At 43.9% G+C, this 20,952-nt stretch overlaps 1 protein-coding gene across 1 annotated transcript in view; it reads left to right on the top strand.

The window, feature by feature from the left end:
* The first annotated feature begins 6,058 nt into the window (after nucleotides 1-6,058).
* Nucleotides 6,059-20,952, top strand: part of LOC132820181 (gamma-aminobutyric acid receptor subunit beta-4-like) — a 223,881-nt gene continuing 208,987 nt past the window's right edge. The window contains exons 1-3 of the mRNA XM_060832149.1: nucleotides 6,059-6,138; nucleotides 7,101-7,192; nucleotides 8,028-8,095. Of these exons, the coding sequence (XP_060688132.1) occupies nucleotides 6,059-6,138; nucleotides 7,101-7,192; nucleotides 8,028-8,095 (240 nt within the window). The remainder of the gene's footprint in view (nucleotides 6,139-7,100; nucleotides 7,193-8,027; nucleotides 8,096-20,952) is intronic.

The raw sequence follows: 20,952 nt of genomic DNA, 5'->3' as shown, positions 1-20,952 counted from the left end.
GCCTGTTGACTAGAGCTGGGTTTGTAAACACACCTTCTTTTCATTTTGCCTAACACGTCTGTGCCTGTGAACGATACTCCAGCAGGCTGGGGTGTTAATGAGTGTTTATGACATGCTAATGAATGCAAAACAGGTTTGCAACAATGAAGCTTCTGAGAACTTAATATCACTACTTTAAGCCAGCCATTGTGAAAGAACATTTTTGCCATCTACCCAGTTTGGTTCCTCCACTTGCCCTTCCCAAAGATTGGAGCAGGTCAGAAAGATTCCAGCGCAGACTCCGTTTCTCCCTGCACAAAAATAACCAAACCTGCCGAGTGTTTCCAGAATCTTCTTTCTATATTTTATATTTTATATTTTCACTATGGACTGTATTTTGTTTGAGAATTACACTATGTGACATTTTGTGGGATTTCAAAGTCATTGTACTCAAAACACCGAAAATTCATGTTGATATAACTCACAAGTAGGAAACAAAGAGAACACAGGACATTGTGTTGCAGAAGGAGGCATTCAGCCCATTATGTCTGCATCTGCTGGTTAAGCTAGCCACCAATTCTAATCCTACTTTCTAACACCTGGTTTATAACCTTGCGGGTTCCAGTGTTTCAGATGCAGGTCAACGTTCCTTTTCAATGAGTTGAGGGTTTGCACCTCAACCACCAAAATGGGCAATGAATTCCAGACACTCACCATCCTCTGGGAGTGAACATGTTTTTCTTCATGTCCCCTCTAATCCTTCAACCAATCACTTTAAATTTATGTCACTTGGTAATTGACCTCTCCACGAGGAGTTATTTGTCCAATCCTTTCCAAGCCTCTTGTTATGTGAGCACCACAATTAAGTTATCTCTGCTTCCTCTGCTCTCAAGCAAACAACCACAATCTCTCCAGTCTTTCCTCATAGCTGCAATTTAGAAACCGTGGAAACAGGGTATGTTTAATTTCATGGTAAAGCTGTTGGAGGATACAAATAATGAAGTCTTCCTGCAGGTATTTGGGTTTTGGCAAGATCATGTGTCTAGTTTTTCACCATTAATGAGAAAAGTCAACTTACTGTAAAGGGAGGGTTACATATTTTGAGGAGATTGTGTGAAATTAGCTTAAGTTCTCCTGATGTTAGAAGAATGAGATGTGATCTCAGTGAAACCTATAAATTTCATTCAGAGTTCAATAGGGCAATTTGTTGCCCCATTAGAAAGCTGAGATCTCAGAGTCTTCATTAAGATGCAGATGAGGAGATATTTGTGAATCTTCTTCATTTTATAACCCAGACAATTTGTGGATGTTTCATCATCAATAATGTTCATGAAAAAGATTGATAAGTTTTTCAATATGAAAGCAATGATTGGATGTAAAGAAAGGATGAAATCTTGGTGTTGAGGTAACTACTCAGCCAAATGTCTCAATGTGTTAAATGTGATTTCATTCACACTGGACTAAAAACAAGTCAGAATATTTCCCAAATGGTGTGGAATTTGGGAATGATTAGATTAGATTACTTCCAGTGTGGAAACAGGCCCTTCGGCCCAACTAGTCCACACAAACCCTCCGAACAGCAACCCACCCAGACCCATTTCCCCTGCATTTACCCCTTCACCTAACACTACAGGCAATTTAACATGGCCAATTCACCTAACCTGCACATCTTTGGACTGTGGGAGGAAACTGGAGCACCCAAAGGAAACCCACGCAGACACGGGGAATGTGGTGGACTAAATAGATTAATGGATCTCAATGCAGAAATCACTAAAGAAAGATCTCCTCTCGTTGGCCAGAGATCATCATTGAGAGAGTAATGCAATCTGGAATACTCTTAAGACTGGAGATTAATGCAGGAGGAAGTGAGGACTGCAGATGCTGGAGACCAGAGTTCAAAAATGTGATGCTGGAATAACACAGCAGGCCAGGCAGCATCCGAGGAGCAGGAGAATCGACGTTTCAGGCATAAGCCCTTCCCGAAGAAGGCCTTATGTGTTTTTCCAGCATTACATTTTTCAACTCTGGAGATTATTGCAGTCTTCAGCATTAATTCTTTCAGAACCACGTATTATTTTCAAAATAGACAAGAGGAAAGGTAATACCATAAGATGTAGAAGCAGAAGTAGGTCCTTCAGCCCATTAGGTGTGCCCTGCCATTCACTCAGATCATGGCTGATCTGATGATCCACATCTGGACTTTCCTGCCTTTTCCCCATAACCCTTGATTCCCCTCCTGATTAAAAATCTGTCTGTCTCAGCCTCAAATATACTTAACAACCCAGCCTTGACAGGCTTCAGTCATAAAGGATTCAACAGGTTCACTCCCCTCTGAAAGAAGAAATGTCCCCTCATCCCAGTTTTAAATGGACAACACCCTGTTCTGAGATTACCCCCTCTGGTCTTAGATTTCCCCCAGAGAGGAAATAACCTCTCCTCACCTATCCTGTCAAGCCCCCTTAGAATCTTATATGTTTCATTAAGATCACCTCTTATTTTTCTAAACTGCAATGAGGACAAACCCACACCAGTCACAGGGCATATATTTGCAGCTCACATTGACCTACAGAATGACATGGGGACAGGTGAGGAGCTGCAGTGAGGGGGAAACTGTGCTCAGAGGGAGGAGTGGGATAGCTCTCAATTGAAAACCATGCCCGAGCAAGGGTATTCAGTATTCCAGATGTAGTCTCACTAAAGGCCTGTACAATTGTAGCAAGACCTCTCTATCCCTGTTTGTTACCCCCCCAGCAATAAAGACAAAAGCCAACTACCTTTCAAATTTCTTGCTTTACATTGATGCTAACTTTCTCCTCACCCTGTATAAGCCCACCCAAAAGCTTGAATATCAACATTTACAATTTTCATAGAATATAGAACATAGAACAATACAGCACAGAACAGGCCCTTCAGCCCACAATGTTGTGCTGAACATTGATCCTTAAGTATGCACCTTCAAATTTCTTGACCATATGCATGTCCAGCAGTCTCTTAAATGTCCCCAATGACCTTGCTTGGTCACACATTTTAAAAATATTCTTCTTTTCTAATGATTAGATTAGATTCCCTACAGTATAGAAACAGGCCCTTAAGCCCAACAAGTCCACACCGACCGACTCAGACCCCTACTTTATATTTACCCCTGACTAATGCACCTAACACTATGGGCAATTTAGCATGGCCCAATTCACCTGACCTGCACATCTTTGGTATGTGGGGGGGAACCCACGCAGACACAGGGAGAATGTGCAAACAGTGGGCGGCACGGTGGCACAGTGGTTAGCACTGCTGTCTCACAGCGCCAGAAACCCGGGTTCAAATCCCAACTCAGGTGGCTGACTGTGTGGAGTTTGCACATTCTCCCCGTGTCTGTGTGGGTTTCCTCCGGGTGCTCCGGTTTCCTCCCACAGTCTAAAGATGTGCAGGTTAGGTGAATTGGCCATGCTAAATTGCCCATAGTGTTAGGTAAAGGGTAAATGTAGGGGAATGGGTGGGTTGCGCTTCGGCAGGTCGGTGTGGACTTGTTGGGCCGAAGGGCCTGTTTCCACACTAAGTAATCAAACTAATCCTCACAGACAATTGCCTAAGGTGGGTATCGAACAAGTGTCCCTGGTGCTATGAGGCAGCAGTGCCGCCCACTGAGCCACCATGCCACCCACACTAATTTTGTGACCACACAGCCCCAAAATACTCTTTCTGTTATCTTTTCTTCCAATTTACTGTAAGTGACTCTATCTCTTTGCAGCCCCTCTGTAGCCTCCTCATAGTAAATTAAACCACTGACTGCAGCATTGCTGGTGAAAGATTGCTGACACTCACCAAGGAAGACTGTCAATGGCTTTGGAAGATGATGTCAACTAAATTCAGGCTTTGTAGGCCTTACTTCAGACTGTACAATCTGAATTTGGGAAGTTTTGCTCATTTGATCACATCCTTGAATACTGCTGACACGGCAGTCACTAGACTTGAATTTTTTAGCACTATTCTATCTTCGCAGATGCTGTCAGATCTGCTGACTTTTTCCAGCAATTTTTGATTGATTCAGATCTCCAGCAAACAGAGTTCTTTGTTTTATTTTAATGGTATCATCAAGACCCTCTACAGTTGCAGCATGGCAATCCTGTTCTTTTACCTGAATTGTCTGGCTAGGAAGGACAACATAATATTAAAGGTCTTTACCACCTGCTTCATCTGCATGCTTACTTTCAGTGACTGGTGCAAAAGGACAACAGGTTTCATTGCAACTCCCCCCCCTTTCCCAATCTATCTCCATTCAGATAATAGTCTGTTTTTGCTACTAAAGTGGATTACCTTCCATTTATCCACATCATACTTCACCTGCCATGCATTTACCCATCACTCGGCTTGTCCTCAACTTCAACAATTTGTGAAATGGGCAGAGAGGTGGCAAATAAAATTTAATACAGAAATTATTGCAGGTGAAGGACACATTGAGAAAGCCATTAATAAAGCACATAGGATCCTCAGATTTAGCGGTCAAGGCAGAGACTACAAAAGCAAGGAAGTTCTGTTTAACCTGCACAAAATACTGGAGTATTGTTCTAGACATAACACTTTAGGATGGATGAGAAGACAGTAGAGAGGATGTAGGCTCACAAGAATGATTCCAGGGATGTGGACATTCTGTTAGAGATAAATTGAAGCAAGTGAGACTTCTCTTCTTAGGGAAGGTTGAGAGAAGATTTTATCGAGGTGTTCAAAATCATGTGGGGTCTGGAGGAAATGGATAGAGAGACACTGTTCCTACTGGTGAAGGAATCAGAACCGGATGAGACAGATTTGCAATGATTGACAAGAGAAGCAATGGAGACACTAGGAGAAATATTTTCACACAGTGAGTGGTTACGATCTGATATGCACTACTCAAGGATGAGGTGGAAGCCTTTTTAATTGAGGTTTTCAAAAGGGAAGATTTGGATAATAATCTGAAGTGAAAAAAAATCCAGAGCTAAAAGGAGAAGGGAGGGGAGTGGGATGAGGTGAATTGGATCTTGCAGAGAGCAGACACAGAGATGGTGGGCTGACTGGGCTGTAACTATTAGATGACTTAAGTGTGTCAGTGTCAGTGGAAGAGAGGGCCCTGTGACACAGTCCCTCTCTCTCTCTCAATGGGTTCTCCTCTGATAAACATTTCAAAGTGGTCGTACACCCGTGATGTCGTGTTGACACATTTTCAAATGTTTGGCGGTGGGATTGGAGGGGAGGGGCATGTAGTCCAGACACACAGTGACATCTTTCAAATCGGCTCCTGATATTACATAATGTGTTCTTTATTGCCACATCTGCTGTGCCTGTAAGAGTGACTTTATTCTCTTCATTGTGGATCAGTGCAGAGACCGTGGACATACTGTAAAACACACAGCAAGCATTCTGTACCTGGCTTGCTCCAAGTTGGGCATCCAGGGTGGGGGATGAGTGTCAGTCTGCTGGGCGGGATGGTGCTGTCCACAGCTTTAGGTCACATTTGAACACACCTGCTCCCAGCCCTCTCTATGATGGTTGGCAGGGAAGGCAATTCTGACGTCAGGAACAGTTTTTGACAAATGTCTTTCCATGGGATTAGGAATTCCCCCACCCCGCCTCCCCTTCCTTCCTCTCTCCCTCCCATCTCCAGCCAATCCTGCCACCTACCCTTGGGCACAAGCTCCAGAAGAAAAATCCTTCCTCCATATCAGTTGCCCCTGAGTGTAGTGGGGAGAGGGCGGTGGTGGGAAAAGGAAAAGGGGGGCGGGAGCGAACGGGAAGAATGAGAAGAGCCAGCTGATCTGGAAGAATGCAGGAGCTGCAGCTTTCAGTCTAGAAAGAGAGAGAGAGAGCACTGCAGCGGCGGCGGCAGCAGCAGCAGCAAACTCCCATCGCAGCTCGTCCCATGAACCATCTTCCAGTCACACAGTCCGGCTGCATGCCCGGGCCGCGGCCACTGCCCCTCCTGGCCTGCCACGGGCAGCTGCCTGTCGGATTGCAGGGCTTGTTGTGAAATTGTGTGTGTGCGCTTCGCCCATCCGTGGCTGCGAGCCGGAGGTCACCGTGTAAATGAACTGAACCCGGGGACCCTAAAATGTGGAGACTCCACGAAGAGCGAATGTCTGGTTTTTGCTCCTTTCTCACAGGTCTGTCTGTCATGTGCTGGCTACAGAGGTAAGGATTTTTAGTCTCTCTCTCTCTCTCTCTGAACACAGAGTAGGCTTCTCTGGGCAAACGTGATGTGATAATGTATTGACTGGCTCCTGTCAGGGTTCAGGAGAGCACGTTTTCAGTCCTGTCTCTCCAGATAGCACCTTAAACCGAAAGCAGAGATGGATGGATCTGCTTCCATTCATCTCTACCATGTCCAAATGCTCTTTCCTTCTCGATCTGGAATTCAGATGCGTTTGACATACTCAGTCTTCAGCAGTCACTCGCAGGGCTGCTTTTATATAAGGGGAGACATAATGCAAGAGGAAGACACACAGACACATATTAGGTGTCGGTGTGCGTCTACACTGCTCACTAAACTGGGGCTGAATCATTGCATTCTGTTTACACCACTCATAGTGCATTCACGCATTGTCAGGTAGGTGTGTGCACAGTGGTCTATGCTTTTGTTTGATAGGGCTGGGGAGGTCGTTTTGGGCTAAATGTTCAGTGCTGTTTGATGCTATGACTATGTAATCTCAGTGCATTCATTTGACCATTGGAAAAACTGGTTATGTTTGAGGGGTGTTGAGTGCCTTTTGATACTCTAAATGCCATCTTCAGATGCACACAGTTGGGCTATGGGACTGCATGGTTTTGCTGGAGGCTCAGTGAATCTCCTCTTCCAGGCCCCACAACCTTGCCCAATCTCCTACCTGCACATTGGCATCCGAACCAGCCATACCACGAATCATAGGATATCAAGGTCCAAGACTCCAAGTACTTACCCCCTCTCACCCTCAGTTCCAGGACCTCCCCATTTGAGCACAGGGCTGCTGGTGTGTGAGGGTCAGGGGCTTGAATTTAGGCACTTCCAAATATCTAGGCCTGTATAGACTGATACCTGCCTCTGCTTCTCTCAGTGTCAATGGACTGTCAATGTTTAGACCTGTATATAATGATACCTGCCTCTATTTCTCTCTCAGTGTCAATGGACTCGGTAACATTTCCCTGGTTAAAAGAACAGTTGACAGATTGCTCAGAGGATATGATATTCGCCTGAGACCTGATTTTGGAGGTATTGCACATTGTTCTCAAAACTAAATATTATTAATTAATATTATTACAGGAACAATATATTGTCAAAGGTTGAATAGCTGCACTGAATATTCTGAGAACAGATTGCATGAAACAGGCTTGTGTTTGAGAAAATATTGAAGATTGACTGGTGACCTGATTGAGAAGTTTAAAGCACTTGATGGAGATAATCCCTGCTGGTGGGAAAATTCAAAACATTGAGGGGTGGAGTTGTGAATGGGGGCAGAATCTTATAATTCAGATCCAACCCCTCAAGAAGTAGTTTTCCAGCCAAAGGGTAGTGCACACATCTAAACTACTTTTTCCCCAGCAAACCATTGAGGCTGGAGGTCAATTGAAAATTTCAACACTGATTGTTAAATTTTGTGAGATAAGATAAGGTTGTGGGGATGAATACAGCTCAAAAACAATTGAATTGAATAATGGAACAGGCTTGAGGGAATGAGTGCCTTGCTCTTGTTTTAAGTTCTGAACTAGCATCAGTGTCAAATATTATAGCTCCACCTATGTCACTCAAAATGTTGTTCCTCACTTGTCATGAGGACTTCACTCTCCTGCAGAAAGTTTCAAGTGGAAGCTTCAGATTTCTCACTCATGTCTTTTGTTTGGGTTGAGTTTTCTTTAGTAGAATTGCTTTCTTCCTCATGAACTACTGTGGAAGAGTCTCATCATTTGGACGGTTTAAAGTGGGTGTCTATCTTCAGAGTGGAAGCAGTTTAAAGAGAGCACCTTTATTATATGTATTGAAGGAGGGATTGCAAGGAGAAAATGTGAACCCAATGAAACACTGTTTGTACTTTCTCTTCTGTTACCAGGGTCTCCAGTTACAGTGGGGATGAGTATTCATATAGCCAGCATAGACATGATCTCGGAAGTTAATATGGTAAGTCTGAGCAAAGGGTTTGATTTTGCTGTTGTGATTAAGTTGGTTAAAATTCAATCAAATGTGGATTGGACTGTGGTCAAGAGGTTATGTGGAGATAGCCTGGCATGAGTGAACTTTTGCTGGCAGCTGTTGATGGCAGTTGAGATTGAAATACTGAGTAACCCATCTGCAAGTGAAGTTGGTCAATCCATGTCACTTGATAGTGATCTCTCCAGTATGTAAACTTTAGGTCTGAATCCAGCTGTTTCAGGGTGTCATCTGATGAGATGCTAATTTAAGGCTCTGTTTGACTCTCTGTTGAGCAAAGAAGATCCCATAGCATTATTAGAAGCACAGGAGAGTTCCCACTGTATCCTAGCTAGTATTTAACACTGGCCTAAAATCACCAAAGCAGGTTTTTGGCCAAACGTCACATTGCTGTTTCAGGGAGCTTGCTGTGTACACATTTTCTGCGGTGTTTCCGACATTACAAAAGTGTTTCCTACATTACATCTCAAAAATACTTCATGGCTGGAAGACACTTTGAGACATCTTGATGTTGTGTAAGGTGCTGTATCAATGCAAATTCTTTCTGCTTTTATGAATGAATATGGTATTTATTCATCAGGAATTTTGTATGTTTTGCACCAAACCATTGATCTACATTTTGTCCAACTGCATTTTTATTATTGCTATAATTCTGAGTCAGGAAGGAATGAGCATCAAGGTGGGCTTTAAACTTAGAAATTAATATGTATGGATGTGGAATAGGAGTTGGCTGGATGTGGAATATCATTATCGAAATCCAGCTCCCGTAAAAGATGTTGAGCGGGCCTTGAGCTAGATCAAACCAGGACTCATCCATGGACTGTCCTTACAGCAATATTTTATCAAGTGAACCCTGTATCATAAGAACTGTACTAAACATTGCACCAATGCCATGGCTAGATTTGGTGTATTATAGCTGTGAATGTAAATGGGAAAGTGACATTGACGCAGAAGGAATTTATTGTGGAACTAAGAAGTATCCACTTTTGCAGGAAACATAAGTACATTAAGTTAAATTGGAAATTGATGGCAGGAACACTGGGGTAGTCCAAATACAATTATAGCTTTTGTATGGGCAAAAACATTTCCCAGTTGTTGATTTTCCTTCAGCATTATGATCTGTTAATGTGCTCAACAGATCTACAGCAGGATTTGGAAAAATCAGAATCAAATTAAAACTTCAATAGATTTGTAATCAGGATTCGGTATAATCAAGATTACATTTCATTCTGTGCAAAATCTGAAAAAGGGAGTTCACTCCTCGGCCCAGCTCAGCCTCACTGTTAAGGATCACGCTGGTCAGAGAACATGATTTTGTGTTTGATTGAATCGGAAGCACTTCAGGATTTGTGTTTAAGAGAATAGCTTGTTCTGGGATTGAATGGATGCTGTGTCAGAGTTTCAGTGTATGAGTTTGTGTTGCAGTTATTCAGGTGAGAGATTAGGGCTAAACACTGACACAGAAGTAATGTATAGTGTAGGAGTATTAGAAAGGGAGTTCCAGGATTTTGACTCAGGGACAGTGATGAACAATGATATAATCAGCACTGATGTGTGTCTTCTATGGGAACTTGCTGTTGGTGATGTTCCCATGTGTCTGTTTCCCTTGTCTTTTGAGAGCTAGAAGTTGTAGGTTTGGAAGATGCTGTCCATGGAACCAAGAGGTACTGCAATGCATCTTATAGATAGTACACACTGCTGCATTGGTGGTGGAGAGAGTAAGCATAGTGCCAATTAAGTGAGCTGCTTTGTCCTAGATGATGTTGAGCTTCCTGAGTGTTGATACAGCAAGTGGAGATACTCTATAACAATTCTGAGTTGCGCCTTTAATTATGGCTGATCCAATTTAGTATAATGACATTCACTGACTGAATCAAGATTTTACTTCTGTGACAACCATAACAGGTTCCAGCTCTAGTGCAGTGTGAGTCTAATTTGTAAATGACATTAACAGAAGAAAGCATTTAGTCCCATCTGTTGCAAGAGTTTGTGGATCAAAAGCAGGCTGGATTCACTCCAGGATTTTATACCAAAGAATTTAAAACACTGGAAAGTAGAATTGAAGTCATGCTTAAGTACGGTTTAAGCATGGTATTTAGTTTCCGGCAAACATCTTTATAGCATTCAGCAAAATACCAGCATCTGTGCACATCTCTGTACCAGCACTTACACCAATGATGGTGGCAGCACCAGAACATTCCTGCTTCTAATATTAATAGCCAGAATCTGTAGCTATTCCTATACCAACACTAGTGTGAACATTAATGCTAGTATCTATACCAGCTTATGCATCAACATCCACCACCAACTGTATCAATACTTGCTTTAGAATCTGCACACATATCTCAAACAAACAACCTCTGTACGGATTTCAGTGCAAACATCTGTTCCAATGCCAGTGTCACTATGTATAACTATACATTTGTACCCACGCCACTACTGCCATCAGTACCCATATCTGGACCAGCAATTTGCATTGATATCTGTGCCATATTGTTGAGTGTCTCTACTCATACTGCTACCTGTACCACCTTTACCATTACCTATAATCACATCTCAAGCACACTGTACCCATGGCAGTACCAACAACCGTAACAATGCCTGAACCATCATCTCTGTTGAAGTCAATCCAGAATATCCTGATATATCAACATCTATATTAAATTCAGTGGCAATTTTAGACTAATACATCTTCCAAAATCTCTACCCATATCAGCATCAACATTGGTTCCAGAAGCTGTACCAATACCAGTTCTGATTCTAGTTCCAGAATCAGTTTTCATAGTGATACTGCATTCTGCACCTATGCCAGTATCTGAACAGGTTAATTGCCAAGATCAGTAGCTCCACTGGTACGTCAAATAATCCATGTGCTAGTTTCTTTATCAGCATCTTGAGCCATATCTGAAGCACATTAATATACCCATACACAATCTCTGTACTTATGTTTATTATGTCAGAAGTCAGATGACACCCGCTTATAGTCCAATAGGCTTATTTGAAATCACAAGCTTTAGGAGCGTTGGTCCTTCATCAGGTGTGATTTCTAATAAGCCTGTTGGACTATTATTTGGTGTCGTCTGACTTCTGACCTTGTCCACCCCAGTCCAACGCCTGCACCTCCATATTATGTTTATAACAACAATGTATCTGTGCTGCCACTGGTTTGAAATTCAGTACCTATACCATCACCTTTTCCTACACCCACATCTTTGTCAACATCTGTACCATGTTGGCATTAGCATCCCTCCCCATGCCAAAAGCATACAATGAATAGAAATAAACTACTCTGTCCTTTCAACCTGTACCACCCAATCTGATCATTAGCTGATCTTGGGTTTCAAATCACAAGAATGGACCTGAAAGCTGTGTCCACCAGTGAGAGGAATGATATAGTTGCAGACATCAGGGAGAAGTCTGTGATGTAATTAAAGAAATTACCACATGCAGATTTTTAGTTTCTGGCAGGCTTAAAAGTACATAAATTACCAGGACTGGTATCCCAGGCTGTTGAGTTAGGCAAAGGAGGAAATAGCAGAAGTACTTGCAAAAATGTTCAAATCCTCTCTGATCTCAGGAGAGAAGTGAAGCCAATGCGGTACGATTATTGTAAAAGGTAGCAAGGAATAAACCAGGAAACTATAGGCTGACCAGTCCAGACTTGGTAGTGACAAAGCTATTGCAGGAGAAAATGAGGATTGCAGATGCTGGAGATCAGAGTCGAGAGTGTGGTGCTGGAAAAGCCTTGCAGGTCAGGCCGCACCAGAGGAGCAGGAGAATTTTGTGCATAAGCCCTTCATCAGGAATGAAAACTACTGCAAGTAATTCTGAGGGCCAGAATTAGTCTGCATTTGGAGAGGAGGCCTAAATCAAGAACAGTCAGCAAGGTTTTGTTAAAGGGAGGCCATATGTCTGACCAATTTGTTTGAATTTTTTGTATAGGTGACCAGGTGTGTAGATGAAGGCAATGCTTTTGATGTAAATTCGAACATAGAACATTACAGCACAGTACAGGCCCTTCAGCCCTTGATGCCGCACCGACTTGTGAAACCAATCTAAAGCCATTCTAACCTACATTATTTCATTTTCATCTATATGTTTATCCAAAGACCATTTAATGACCTTAAATTTGGCGAGTCTACTACTGTTGCAGGCAGAGCGTTCCACACCCTTGCTACTCTCTGAGGAAAGAAACTACGTCTAACATCTGTCTTATATCCATCACCCCTCAATTTAAAGCTATGTCCCTTCATGCTACCCATCACTATCTGAGGAAAAAGACTCTCACTATCTAATCCTCTGATTATCTTATATGTTTCAACTAACTCACCGCTCAACCTTCTTCTCTTGAACAAAACCAGCCTCAGGCCCCTCAGCCTTCCTCATTAGGCCTTCCCTCCATATCAGGCAACATCCTGGTAAATCTCCTCTGTAACTTTTCCAAAGCTTCCACATCCTTCCTACAATGCTCCCAAGTGCGGTCACATTAGAGTTTTGTACAGCTGCAGCATGACCTCATGACTTCGAAACTCAATCCCTCTACCAATAAAATCTAACACTGTATGCCTTCTTAATAACCCTATCAACCTCAGTGACAACTTTCAGGGATCTATGTACCTGGACACCAAGATCTCTCTGCTCATCTACACTACCAAGAATCTTACCATTAGCCCAGTATTTCTTAGATTACTTACAGTGTGGAAACAGGCACTTCGGCCCAACAAGTCCACACCGACCCGCCGAAGCGTAACCCACCCATACTCCTACATTTACCCCTTACCTAACACTACGGGCAATTTAGCATGGCCAATTCACCTGACCTGCACATCTTTGAACTGCGGGAGGAAACCCACGCAGACACGGGGAGAACGTGCAAACTCCACACAGTCAGTCGCCTGAGGCGGGAATTGAAGCCGGGTCTCTGACGCTGTGAGGCAGCAGTGCTAACCACCGTGCCACTTTATTCCTGTTGCTCCTTCCACAGTGAACCACCTCACACTTTTCCGCATTAACCTCTATTTGCCATCTCTCAGCCCAGCTCTGCAGCTTAACTATGTCCCTCTGTAACCTGCAACATCCTTTGGCACTATCCACAACTCCACTGACCTTCATGTCATCTGCAAATTTACTAACCCATCCCCCTAAGCCCTCAACCAGGACATTTATAAAAATGACAAACAGCAGTGGGCCCAAAACAGATCCTTGTGTTACACCACTCGTAACTGAACTCCAGGATGAACATTTCTCATCCACCACCACTCTGTCTTCTTTCAGCTAGCCAATTTCTGATCCAAACCGCCAAATCACCCTCAGTCCCATGCCACCATATTTTCTGCAATAGCCTACTGTGAGAACCTTATCAAACACCTTACTGAAATCCGTATACACCACATCAACCTGTTTGGTCACCTTCTCAAAGAACTTAGTAAGGTTTGAGAGGCATGACCTTCCCTTCACAAAACTGTGTTGACTATCCCTAATAAACTTATTCCTCTCCAGATTATTATAAATCCTATCTCTTATAATCCTTTCCAACACTTTACCCACAACTGAAGTAAGGCTCACTGATCTCGCCTTCTTAAACAAGGGGACAACATTTACTATCCTCCAGTCATCTGCCACTATTCCAGTAGACAATGATGACATAAAGGTCAAAGCCAAAGGCTCTGCAATCTCTTTCCTGGCTTCCCAGAGAATCCTAGGGTAAATCCTATCCAACCTAGGTGACTTAACTATTTTCACACTTTCCAGAATTGCTAACACTCCTCCTCGTATACCTCAATCCAGTCCTCAACAATATTGTCTTTTTCCAGAGTGAATACTGATGAAAAATATTAATTTAGGGCCTCTCCTATCTCCTCAGACTCCATGCACAACTTCCCACTACTGTCCTTGATTGGCCCTAATCTTATTCTAGTCATTCTTTTATTCCTGACTTACGTACAGAAAACTTTTGGGGTTTTCTTGATCTTACCTGCCATTGACTTCTCATGTCCCCTCCTGGCTCTTCTTAGTTCTCTCTTTAGGTCTTTCCTGGTTAATTTGTAACTCTCAAGTGCCCTAACTGAGCCTTCACGACTCATCCTTACATAAGCCTCCTTCTCCTCTTGACAAGAGATTCAACTTCTTTAGTAAACCACTGGTCCCTCGCTCGACCACTTCCTCCCTGCCTGACAGGTACATACTTGTGGGCGGCACGGTGGCACAGTGGTTAGCACTGCTGCCTCACAGCGCCTGAAGACCCGGGTTCAATTCCCGACTCAGGCGACTGACTGTGTGGAGTTTGCACGTTCTCCCCGTGTCTGCGTGGGTTTCCTCCGGGTGCTCCGGTTTCCTCCCACAGTCCAAAGATGTGCGGGTCAGGTGAATTGGCCATGCTAAATTGCCCGTAGTGTTAGGTAAGGGGTAATGTAGGGGTATGGGTGGGTTTCGCTTCGGCGGGTCGGTGTGGACTTGTTGGGCCGAAGGGCCTGTTTCCACACTGTAAGTCTAATCTAAATCTAAAACACAGTAACTGTTCCTTGAATAAGCTCCACATTTCAATTGTGCCCATCCCCTGCAGTTTCCTTCCTCACCCTATGCATCCTTAATCATGCCTAATCGCATCGTAATTGCCTTTCCCCCAGTTTTAACTCTTGCCCTGCGGTATATACCTAGCCCTTTCCACCGCTAAAGTAAACATGACTGAATTGTGGTCACTATCACCAAAGCACCAAATTTAATACCTGGCCTGGTGCAGTAGCTGGTACCAAATCCAGCGTGGCCTCACCCCTTGATGGCCTGTTTAAATACTGTCAGGAAACCACCCCACACACGGGACAAAAACTGACCCATCTAAAGTACGCAAACTATAGCATTTCCAATCAATATTTGGAAAGTTAAAGTACCACGTAACATCTACCCTGTTACTCTCGCTCCTATCCAGAATCAAATTTGCTATCTTTCCACTACATTTCTGGAATTTTTCTGAGGCCTATACAAAACTCCCAACAGGATGACCTCTCCTTTCCTGTTTCTAACCTCAGCCCATACGACCTCAGTAGACGAGTCCTCAAACATCTTTTGTGCCACCGTATTACTGTCTTTGATTAACAATGCCACACCTCCTCCTCTTTTACCACCTTTCCTGGTCTTACTGAAACATATAAACCCCAGTCCCTCCTCTATCCGTGTCTCTGAAATGGCCACAGCATCAGCATATTAGATTCCCTGCAGTATGGAAACAGGCCCTTTGACCCAACAAGTCCACACTGACCCTCCGAAGAGTAACCCACCCAGATCTATTACTCTACCGTGTATTTACCACTGACTAATGCACCTAGCACTATGGGCAGTTTAACATGGTCAATTTACCTGACCTGCACGTCTTTGGATTGTGAGAGAAAACTGGAGCACCCGGACAAAATCCACGTAGACACAGGGAGAATGCGCAGACTCTACACAGTCACCTGAGGTAGGAATCGAACCTGGCTCCTTGATGTTGTGAGGCAGCAATGCTAACCAGTGGGCCACCATGCCATCCCAAGAGCAAGGAAAAAGTCCAAGCAATAAAGAAAATTCCAGCACAGGAACAAGCCCTTTGGTCCTCCAAGCCTGCACCAATCCAGATTCTCGATCTAAACCTTTTGCCTATTTTGTAAGGGTCTGTATTCCTTTGCTCCCTGCCCCTTCTTGTATCTACCTAGATACATCTAAAATTATGTTATTGTGCCCAGCTCTACCACCCTCTGCGAAAAGAACTTTCCATGCATATTCATGGCACGGTGGTTCAGTGGTTAGCACTGCTGCCTCCCAGCAGCAAGGACCCGGGTTTGATTCCCACCTCAGGTGACTGTCTGTGTGGAGTTTGCACATTCTCCCCATGTCTGTGTGGGTTTCCTCTGGGTGCTCCACTTTCCTCCCACAATCCAAAGATGTACAAGTCATTGAATCAGCCATGCTAAATTGCCTGTAGCATTAGATACATTAATCAGCGGTAAATATGGGTCTGGGTCAGTTACTTTTTGGAGGGTCGGTGTGGACTTGTTAGGCTGAAGGGCCTGCTTCCCTACTTTAGGTAATCTAATCTAATCTAAACCTTTCCCCTCTCACTTTGAACTCGTGACCCCTAGTAATTGAGTCCCCCGTTCTGTACCCCCTCTATACCCTCAAGATTTTGTCGACCTCAATCAGGTCCCTCCCAACCTTCGTCTTTGTAATGAAAATAATCCTAACCTACTGAACCTCTCTGTAGCTAGCATCTCCGTGCCAGGCAATATCTTGGTGAATGTCCTCTGCACCCTCCCAAAGCATCCACATCCCTTTGATAATGTGGCAACCAAAACTGTATGCTTTATTCCAAATGTGGCCAAACCAAAGTCTTATACAACTGTAACATGACCTGCCAACTTTGTACTCAATACCTCATTCGATGAAGGAAAGCGTGCTGTATGCCTCCTTGACCACTGTTTTGACCTGTGGTGCCACCTTCAGGGAACAATGGACCTAAACACTCACATCTCTCTGTACATCAATTTTCCCAAGGACTTTTCCACTTACTGTATAGTTCACTCTTGAATTGGATCTTCCAAAATGCATCACCTCACATTTGCCCGGATGGAACTCCATCTGCTATTTCTCTACCCAACTCTCCAATCTATCTATATTCTGCTGTATTCTCTGACAGACCCCTTCACCATCTGCTACTCCACCAATCTTGGTGTCATCTGCAACCTTGCTAATCAGACCACCTATACCTTCCTCCAGATCATTTATGTATATCACAAACAACAGTGATCCCAGCATGGATCCCTATAGAACACCACTGGTCACAGATCTCCATTTTGAGAAATTCCCTTCCACTACTACTCTGTCTCCTGCTGCGCAGCCTATTCTCTATCCATATAACTAAGACCCCTTGTGACTTCATCTTCTTCATCAGCCTACCATGGGGAAACTTGTCAAAACCTTACTGAATTCCATGTACATGACAAGCACGGCCCTTCCCCCATCAATCAGATTTGTCACTTCTTTAAAGAATCCTATTAAGTTAGTAAGACATGACCTTCCCTGCGCAAAACTATGTTGCCAATCATTGATAGGCCCATTTTCTTCCAAATGGGAATAGATCCTATCCCTCAGTGTCTTCTCTAGCAGCTTCCCTACCACTGACGTCGGGCTCACCAGTCTATAATTACCTAGATTATCTTGGCTACCCTTCTTAAACAAGGGGATAACTTTTGCAATTTTCCAGTCCTCCAGAGCCTCACCCGTGTTCAAGGATGCTGCAAAGATATCTGTTAAGGCCCTGGTTATTTCCTCCCTCACTTCCCTCGCAACCTGGGATAGATCCCATTCAGACCTGGAAACTTGTCCACCTGAATGCCTTTTAGAATAGCCAACACTCCTTGCCTCCTTACATCGACTTGATCTAGAATAATCAAACAATTATTCCTAACCTCAACATCCGTCGTGTCCCTGTCTTCGATAAATACTGATATATTGTTCGCTCTTGAATTGGGTCTTTCAAAATGCATCGCCTCGCATTTGCCTGGGGCAAACTCCTTCTGCCCTTTCTCTACCCAACTCTCCAACCTATCTATATTCTGCAGTATTCATCTTTTGGGTGAATGAGAGTAAAGAGCTGATGGGATCCAAGGTAGTGTGTTAAATTAGGTCCACAATTGGGTGAGTGGCAGGAAGCAGAGGGTTTTTCTGAGTGGAAGACTGGCCAGTAAGGTTTCACAGGGTCAGAAGAACGGATATCTTAAAATGATTGCAACTACTGTACTCATAAAGGCAAGGGTACAGTTGTTGAGTAGACAGAAAGAAACATTTCCCCTTAATCAAGGGGAAATGTTTCTTCCTGTCTACCCTATGTCTAGCAAAGTTTTATACATCTCAATCATGTCTCCTCTCAGTCTCCACTGCTCTAAGGAAAACAACTGTCCAACCTCTCTTCATAACTGAAACTCTCCAGCCCAGACAACATCCTGGGAAATCTCCTCTGCACCCTCTCTAGTCGTGTCAAGTCAAATCCAGTATAATATGGATTCCAGAATTGCACATAATACTCCAGCTGTGGCCGAACTAATATTTTATACAGTTCTGGGATTATCTTCCTGCTCTTAAACTCTATGCCTCAGCTACTAAATGCCAGTGTCCCAAATGTCTTCTTAACCACTTTATCCATCTATCCTGATACCTTAGGGACATACACACCAAGGTGTTTCTGATCCTCGATGCTTCATGGGATCCTGCCAATCATCAGTATCCCTGTGTGTACAATCTATAAGATGCACTGCAGAAATTCACCAATGTTCATATCAGTACAGATATTGATGCAGACATTATTACTGGTATCAGCACAGAAGTATGAAAGGTTATGACAGAGATACTGATATGGCCCAGGTACAGTTTATGGTTTCAGTCCGGATTCTTATTCAGATATGGTGTCAGAACAAAGCTGTTACTGCACAAGTAATAACCTCTGCATCAATACCTGTAAGATTTCAGTATCAACATCAGCACCAAAACAGTCACTAGCAACAATACTGGCATCAGTATCCATAGCGGTAATCAAATCAGCATAAGCATTTTGAATCTCATATCTCTACCTGTAATGTACCCATGTTTGTTCCAATTCCAGTACAAACAGCTACACTGAAGAGGTGCTGCATTTTGGAAAGGCAAATCAGGGCAGGACTTATACGCTTCACAGTTAGGTCCTTGGGAGTGTTGCTGAACAAAAAGACCTTGGAGTGCAGGTTCATAGCTCCTTCACAGTGAAGTTGCAGTTCGATAGGATAGTGAAGAAGGCATTTGGTATGCTTTCCTTTATTGGTCAGAGCATTGAGTATAGATGTTGGGAGGTCATGTTGCAATTCTGGTCTCCCTCCTATTGGAAGGATGTTGTGAAACTTGAAAGGATTCAGAAAAAAATTAGAGATGTTGCCAGGGTTGGAGTATTTGAGCTATAGGGAGAGGCTGAATAGACTGAGGCCGTTTTCCCTGGAGCGTCAAAGGCTAAGGAGGTGACCTTATAGAGGTTTATAAAATCATGAGGAGCAAGGATAAGGTAAATAGACAAGGTCTTTTCCCTGGGGTGGGGGAGTCCAGAACTAGAGGGCATTAGTTTAGTATGAGAGGGGAAAAATATAAAAGGGACCTAAGGGGCAACGTTTTCATGCAGAGGGTTGTACTTGTTTGGATTTAATTGCCAGAGGAAGTAGTGGAGGCTGGTACCATTACAACATTTAAAAGGCATCTGGTTGGGTATATGATTACGAAGGGTTTGGAGAGATATGGGCTAAGTACTGGCAAATGGGACTAGATTAATTTAGGATATCTGGTCGGCCTGGATGCGTTGGAGGAAAGGCTGTACATCTCTGTGATTGTGAACCCAGACTGATGCCAGCGATACCAGCTTCTCTACCTTCAACAGTACTAGCATCTGTTCCTTCATGGTCACTGGGTCAAAATCCTAGAACTCCCTCACTCATAGCATTGTTGGTGTCCCTTCACCACAGGAACTGCAGTGGTTGAAGAAGGCAACTCACCACCACACCCTTCAGGGTAACTCGGAATGAACAATAAATGCTGGCCCAGCCAGCAATGCCCATGTTCTATAATTAAATTTTTAAAAAATACCAGAGCCTGTAATAATTTGTATGTTAACATTTTGTAACCATCCTCAATCATAGACTCAGGTACATATAGTTACTAGCTTTGTACTGATGGTGATATCAGAGTCTGTATCCACCGTTGAACCAGCATCTGCACTGGATTCAATTTCCATGCCACTTCCTGTAACACTTCTCCTTCAAATCCTCCCAGTTCCATCAAACCATCATACCACCCGCATGAGCCCCAGCTATACCTGTCTCTTCATTGGGTACGTGGAACAGTCCATCTTCCACAGCTACACCGGAACCATCCCCCACCTTTTCCTCTGCTACATCGATGACTGCATCAGCACCATCGCATGCTCCCATGAGGAGGTTGAATGGTTCATCAAATTCACCAACACATTCCGCCCTGACCTCAAGTTCACCTGGTCCATCTCCGACACCTCCGTCCCCTTCCTAGACCTCTCCATCTCTGGTGACCGACTCAATATGGACATCTGTTTCAAACCCACCGACTCCCACAGCTACCTTGACTACACCACCTCCCGTACAAATGTGATCCCTTACTCCCAATTCCTCTGCCTCAGCTGCATCTGCTCCCAGGATGAGCAATTCCACTCCAGGACATCACAGATGGCCTTCTGTTTCAGGGACTGCAATTACCCCTCCCATGTGATCAACAATGCCCTCCAGCTCATCCCCTCCACATCCTGTACCACTACCCTTGAACCCCACCCATCCAACCGCAACAAGAATAGAACCCATCCCTCCGTGTCCTCACTTTCCACCACACTAATCTCCAGATCCAGAGCATTGTCCTGTGACATTTCTACCACCTATAGTCAAACGCCACCACCAAGGACGTATTTCCCTGTCCACCTCCTATCTGTGTTCCGCAGAGACCATTCCAATCGAAATTCCCTTATTAGGTCTACCCCCCACCAATCTACCTTCCATACGCAGTACCCTCCCTCACGACAAGAAGTGTAAAACCCCAGCCCACACCTATGTCGAAGACCCCAATAGATCTTTTCACATCTGGCACATCCACCAACCTCATCTACTGCATCCGTTGCTCTCGATGTGGTCACCACTACATCAAGGGGACAGGATGTCAACCAGCGGAGTATTTCAGGGAACATTTCTGGAGAGCACGCACCAAACAACCCTGTCACGCTGTGGCCCACCACTTTTACTCCCCTTCCCACTCCCCCAAGGACA

This window comes from Hemiscyllium ocellatum, chromosome 11 (assembly GCF_020745735.1).
Source record: "Hemiscyllium ocellatum isolate sHemOce1 chromosome 11, sHemOce1.pat.X.cur, whole genome shotgun sequence".
In the NCBI taxonomy this organism is placed as follows: Eukaryota; Metazoa; Chordata; class Chondrichthyes; order Orectolobiformes; family Hemiscylliidae; genus Hemiscyllium; species Hemiscyllium ocellatum.
Note: the sequence above shows the minus strand (reverse complement) of the source record. Positions and strands in the feature narration are given on the sequence as shown.